At 51.3% G+C, this 6612-nt stretch overlaps 1 protein-coding gene across 1 annotated transcript; it reads right to left on the bottom strand.

Moving 5' to 3' along the window:
* Nucleotides 1–4201: 4201 nt before the first annotated feature.
* GINS1 (GINS complex subunit 1 (Psf1 homolog)) lies at nt 4202–6523 on the bottom strand (the record flags this gene model as incomplete). The annotated part of the gene is made up of 5 exons (XM_010193097.1): nt 4202–4270; nt 4406–4480; nt 5260–5376; nt 5896–5986; nt 6428–6523. Coding segments are annotated over 5 exons (448 nt in total), but the record flags the coding sequence as incomplete, so codon positions are not given.
* Between the last annotated feature and the right edge of the window lie 89 nt (nt 6524–6612).

The raw sequence follows: 6612 nt of genomic DNA, 5'->3' as shown, positions 1-6612 counted from the left end.
GCAGGCTGTGTCTAAGAGAAGGGGGACGAGTAACTCCAGTAACTCCTGCTCCTTGCTGCTCAGCAAGGGGAGTATCTCTCAGCAAGGGGTCCCCATTTCTCCTCCTGCAGCTCTCAGTGCTCTCAATCTCTGCCTTTGTAGACTGTGCAGCAAGCACTGCTCCCATGGTCCTGCTGCTCTGCTGTGGCCCTCCTGGCGTGAGAGCCAAGGTGGGGGCTGAACATGCTTCCTAATCTCTCCCCTCACACACAGCACACCCTGGGCCTGTCCCATTGCTGGCATGAAGCTGTGACCAGCTATCGGCTTTTCTGTGTTATAGCTCTTAGGAGCCAAAGCAAGCCTGAGCCTGGCCCAAACTCAGCATGCTCTGCAGTTGCAACAGCTGAAGGCCCAGATGACCAATATGGTGCCAAAGAAACAGTTTGAGCAGCTGCAAACCAGCTTGAGAGAGGAACAGTGCAAGGGTCAGCAGCTCCAGGAAAAGCTCCACTGGCAGGCTGAGCAGGCATGCAGGCAGCTGGTCAGGACCCAGGTAAGCAGGGAATTGCGAGAACTCAGTTGAGGGTACGGGGGAGGGAGCACTGCCCGCCTGGAAGGCAGCTGTGGTCAAAGCCATCAGGTTTTGTTGGAAGATGCTATATATCAAGAGCCCACATAGAAAATGCACTTGATCTTCAAATTCAGCTACAGTTTTCATTCTTCATGAACCCAGTCACTGCCCTGCACTCAAACAGGAGCCCTCCCCGCTCTAATCCACCTACCTCAGACCAGATACCTTGTACCTAGAGGAGCAGGTGTTATCCGGGGAGGCACTCTGTGTTGGCTCAGGCTGGAGAAAGTTGGAGCCTTCTACATGGAGATGTAGCATGCACAGAGCGGGGTGATTTTATCTTTAGGGCACTGGGGAACAAGGTGTTGGGTTTTTGTGAGTTTGTCCTTTGTTTCAGGACACTGTGATTCAGTTGAACTAAACTGGGCAAAGATGGAGCAAATTAGAACCTAAGGAATTAAAATGAGCAGACACAAAAACTGCATCCAAGGAAACTGTCTCTTCCTGGGCTTTTCTAGACATGGCTGAGAGAGGGGAGGCCATTGGCTTGTTTTTGTAGAAAACATTGCTGGGAAATCTGTGTCTTGTCTTAAAACTGGTTGGTGCTGACCCAGGGAAGGTTGTACTGCTCTAGACACTTGTCCCACTGCTCTTTGCATCCTGCACCACCTCCACTGATTCCCTTCCACTCTCCTTCAGAGAGTGTGAAGGTCTGTGAGCAGGGCCCTGGGGAAATGCATGGTCCAAGGTTGCCAGGGGCCAGGTGAGTGCTGGGACAAACCAACATTAGGCTTTCTTACCCCCTGCAGGAGGAACACAAGCGTCTGCTGCAGGCAGCTATGGAGCAGGCAGAGGGGCTGGAGCATGATCTGAGGAGTGCAGAAGCTGTGCTCACAGAGAGCGCAGCTCAGCTCAAGGACGCACAGGTGAGTGCAAGGGGGTTAGTGCTGCCTGTGCCTGCCTGGCCGTGACCCCTGTGTGGGGATACTGAATCTTAAGCCTCCTGTTCCTGCTGTAGGCCCAACTCTCCAGGAACAAACTGCTGATCAAAGACCTCCGTGAGGAGAGCAGGGGGTTTGCAATGGCCCTGCAGGCAGCTGAGCTGAAGCAGAAGAGTACTGAGGAGAAGAACCAGCTGTTGGATGAGCAAGCCTCAGCCCTGAAGCAGCTCATTGGAGAAATCACACCAGCATCTCTGAGTGGGTGATGGAGCATCTGCTGTGGCAGGCCCGCCCCGGAGCATGTGGTGGGCCAGCCCTGCCTCTGGTCCTGGCCATGGTTTGTCAGGTGTGGAGAGGGAGGTATGGCTGGGTTGTGAAATCAGCCTTGTCCTCCTGGGCCTTGCTGGGATTTTCCTGGGTAGAAAGTAGAAAACAGAAACCAGACAGAGACTTTTCAGGAAATTGGTCCTGTGGACAGCTGAATTTTCCTACTGAAAGCACCAGCTTTGGTGGTTTTCTCAGTGGCAGAGTGTGCTGTTGTAAGTCAGGTCTATCTCTAGGCAGTCATCCCACAGGAGCTACCTGCACTCTAACAAGCATGTCCAAACAGTGGTGGTGTGGATACTCCCTCCCTGTGGAGGGTTGCTGGTGGGGCCACACTGATATGGTTGGAAAGCCAGGGCATGAGGGCTTGCAGGTTCCTGCATCTGGCTCACTCTGAGTAGGAAAGCTGTGTTGTGGCATTAAAATGTTTGCAATATTACAGCACCTCCTCCCACAACTTTTGCTGAACTTTTATTCCCTACAGCTCCTCTTGGGCTCTAGGAGACACTGTCCCTCCTAAAGCCTGAGCCTAGGATCCAAATTAACCTACTGCTGGATTGTTGCCTCTGTGGTGAGCAGGACAGAGTGGCTGAGGGAAGAGCCTTCTTCCAATTTGAGCCTCCAAGGCTTGGGGCAGGATTGGTGACCCTTGTTCAGCACAGCACTTCTTCAAGGGAGACTGGGAAAGAAACATGGTAAGTGAACTGAGTCATCTTGCCTTCCTTATTGGCCTTCACATACTGGCAGCGAGTACTGCTCTTGCCAAAATAAGTTGTTTAAAAACCTACAAATTCAAACATTCACATCAGCAAATACTAAATTTATTGATTGCCCTGGGCATTACCCTCTGCATGGAGGATGCATTGTTGTCACCGTGCCCCTGCCTTGCTTTGTGCAGAGCAGAGGGTATTTACATGAGCGCTGTGGTTACCACTAGCTGTGAAAGGACTCCTAGGATCTTGGGGCCTATGGAGACTACTGTACAAAAGGAGACTAGATAAGCCTGGCTGGATCAGGGTAGCAAAGCAGACTGGACAAAGTCAGTACAAAGAAGAGGGCTTGAAATAGCTCAAGCTGTTGTTGGCTTAAGAACAAAAGGGGGCAAATTAGCTGTGAGCTAAAACTCAGCCACTGCCTTTGATTCCCAGCCTGCCAGAGCAGAGTGGTTCCTTGGCCCTGGCACAGTGCCAGGAGATGACTGGAGGCTGTGACTGAGAAGGCCTCCTTGCTCTGGGCATGCTTTTTCTGCCCTGGTGGATGACAGCTGAGACTCCTCTTTCTTTGCCTTGGGGACAGCCCTGATTACAAGAGCCATGAGGGAAGCCCCACAGAGGGCATGGGCTAGCTGGGGCTGGGAAAGCAATGCAGTAACACGCCAGGGAATTATCCTGTTCCTGTATTCTTCCCTAAGCATTTGCTTTTTGGCTTCTGTCAGAGATGAGGTCTAGGCAAACCTTTAGTCTTACCTAGGGCTTATGTTTCTGAAGTGTTACCTCTCAGCCACTACACAAGTATGAGCAGCTCTATTAAGAGAACAACAGGGAGAGCAGCTCTTGCCCTGGTTTTGTGCTAACTGGAATCCTTAAAACCCTATCCTCCCTTTCCCAGCCCTACTCCCAGCAGACCAATGATCTGGGGAAGGAGACTCTTCCCAGAGTGACAGTCACAGCCCAAGTGTGCTGGGAGAAACCTTGGCCAGGCCCATGACTCAGACTGCAGTGCTCGTTCACTCAGCACCTTAAGAAACAACATTTACAGGTCTCTGATGGGAGACAAGGCTTCACATCTAATCCTAGAAAGAAGCTTGTGCAGCCTCACCTGACACTTGGAAGAGCAGCTCCACTGGGACACCTAAATAACCAGCTGAGCATCACCCTGCAGGGTCAGGATGGGTTGGGTCAGAGAGCCAGGTCAGAGTGTTTAACCAACATGGTAACTCTTGAAAAACCCTCAGTTGAAGGCTGAAGCAGTTCTTTATTTTGCAACCACAGAGGCCTCCTGGCTTCTCCAACCCAGTCGGTTGGTCCAATGTGAACAAAGAACTGCACCACACAAAAATGCATTCACAAAACCTGCTTGTAGCTGTGGGGCTGGGATAACACCCCCTTCCCCACTGTCCCTAGCCCTCCCATGCCACCCCCCCAACTATTCTGGATTCCCAGGATTGCAACATTACCAGTATGCACCCTTTGGTCATGAAGAGCTGGCCAAGGTGGTTTGCATACTTTTTAAACTCAGTGCTGATCTTCATCTCAGGTATCAAAGGCTGTTAGGAGGTGAGGCAGGGCGCCCACTGCAGCAATACTGAGATGTCTGCACACAGCAGAGTTCAGTCCCCACTGTGGGCAGGCCACCAAGAAAGGGTTGTCCCTCCTGTCCTGCACACTTACGACAGAATGTGCTCGAGGACTCCTTGTCTGATTAACTGCTCGCATTTCCAGCGGGGTAAGAAGTGCTGCACAGAAACAAAGACAAACTATCCTTGAAGCCCAGAAAACTGTGACATGCTGTGAAGCTAGGATAAGCACAGGGATGTCATGAGAGCGAAAGGGAAGGAAGAGAACAGACCACACTCTCTTGTGACAGGTACCTGGCTATTCTTCTTCAACAGGACGATGGTACCATCATCGATCTCAAATTCTCCGTAGTCTCTTAAACACCGCACCTGCAAAGCACAATCGCAGCTCTTGGATCATCAGATGACAAATTCCTACCCACCTGCTGGAGCCTCAATGTAGAGCAGGCATGGAAATACAGAAGTGGGCTGATCACAGTCTGTGAGCTCTACCTGACCTTCTCTTCCTGCCCTGAGCAAGAAGCACCAGGGAGCAGCCCAGCTCTCCACAGACAAGAGACAGGGTCTGGGGAACAGCAGCAGCATTCCCAGGGGAACCTCCCCACACACATGCCAGAAAATGCCGATCTGCTAACAGTGACACTGTCTTAAGGAGCAGGTTGGTTGTCACTACATGTTCTTTTGAAGGGAACATCGGAACAGAGCTCTTCAGCTACTGACTCAGATTTCTCACGTGCTCTTGCTTTGTTGTATCAATTGTGTAAAACAGTTTATACTCTCTTCTATCAGAGTCCATTTAAAATAAATAAAACTAATTAACAAAACATGGGAACAGTGGTTCTAGTTGATCTGAAAGTTGGCTAAGTTTCTGCAAGAAACTTCTCACTGGGATTCAGACCACTTGCCCCACCACACCAGTTCCCAGCAGACTAGACATGCCATATTTCAATAGACTTTGGGCCTTCAGTAGAAGAGGGAGTAAATTGCTGGCAGGCAGAATGTAAAGAGTAAAAATGTAGAAGCTTTGGTGCTCTCAAAGGCTTTGCTCAGTGACCTTCTGACTTAGGATGGGGATGAAATTCTCTTAAAAAAAAGATGGTTGGGCAAAATGTTTGTTCACAGACAGAAACAACCGATCTTGCACTTACTTCAATGTACAGGCTTTTAGGAGGTTTTATGTCCTGTGTAAGGTCCAGCCCCTCCTCTCCTCCTACTGACCTCATGTAGGTAGCCAGAGACTTTTTGTACCGGTTGAACCACTCCACCTGCAGACATTAACAGCGATCCCTCAGGCAAGGCTGAACAGCTAATGCTGAAAGACAGGTCCTGCATGAGTGAGATCTAGTTGTCTGTGCGGTCAGACCACTGTTCCCAAGCATCTTCATGCCAGTCAAAGGTGAAAGCAAGATCTTCTAAAGGGAAACAGGGCAAAGCAATCTGGAGGCAGGGCAGGACACATGTGCTAATGTTAGCAGCTCTGTACATCGGTCTAGACGTGGCATCTGAGAGCAGCGTGTGAAGACCTAGTTCTGCTGGCTCCAGTCTGAGCCGGGAACACCACTTGTAATGCACAGTGCCAAGCACCACCTGCACTCAGTATCCATTTGGGATTGTACCCATAGGCAGTGAATGAATAAATCAGTATTTACAAAAAGGCATGTAAAGTGTCAGGTTTATAGTGGGGAAAGAGAAGTCTACCCTATTTTGCCTGTACTACATACAGATAAACCATCAGGAGGAATAAGTGGAAAGAGGGGAAGAGTTTTGAGACAAGGCCAACTCACTTCCTCAGCTGACATGTGAAACTGGATGGTGTTTGGCAGGATGCTGCCGTACTCCCACCTTAGTGCTCGGATCCGCAGCAACCGGTCGTACCTGGGGGTAGAAAGAAGGGGCAAACCCAGCACCTTTGCTGAGGCGAGCACTGGCGATATTCCCCGGCAGTACTGACACCCCAGTCTGCCCTCAAAGCAGAGAGCAAAAACTTGAGTCATTTCACCCAACTTTCTTTAACGGATGCGATTTTTGGCCTATCCAGTAACTAAAACTTTTAAAGAGCAGGAGAAAACAGGGCCTTCTCTTTGTGCTAGCATTTGGTGGTACCGGCCACCAACACAAGGAGAGCCCACCCCACAACTGCCCTGCTACTGCACCCCGCAGAGGAACCACTTGCCTGGGCCGAGAGCCCCAACACCCAGCGCCTGGGGACCTTGTCTTTTGGGGGCTGCAACCCTGTGCCGATGGGGATGAACCAACGCTCAGAGCCCCCGCTGGACCGCGGCAGCCCCCCCCTCCGCCTTCCCCCGCCGCACTCACAGGTAGGCCAGGACACAGCGCTGGTTTCGAAGAAGGCAACAGTGCCGAAACCGGATGAGGAAAATCAGGTCCGTCCGTCCCGACTTGGCTTCGGACCTGGAGGAGAAGGAGCCGCGTTACAGAGGCGTGGTGCGGTTTGCGGGGACACACACGCACACAGACGGCCGGGACCGGGCGCGACACTC

The sequence above is a fragment of the Mesitornis unicolor genome, unplaced genomic scaffold (assembly GCF_000695765.1).
Source record: "Mesitornis unicolor isolate BGI_N332 unplaced genomic scaffold, ASM69576v1 scaffold45939, whole genome shotgun sequence".
NCBI lineage: Eukaryota > Metazoa > Chordata > Aves > Mesitornithiformes > Mesitornithidae > Mesitornis > Mesitornis unicolor.
Note: the sequence above shows the minus strand (reverse complement) of the source record. Positions and strands in the feature narration are given on the sequence as shown.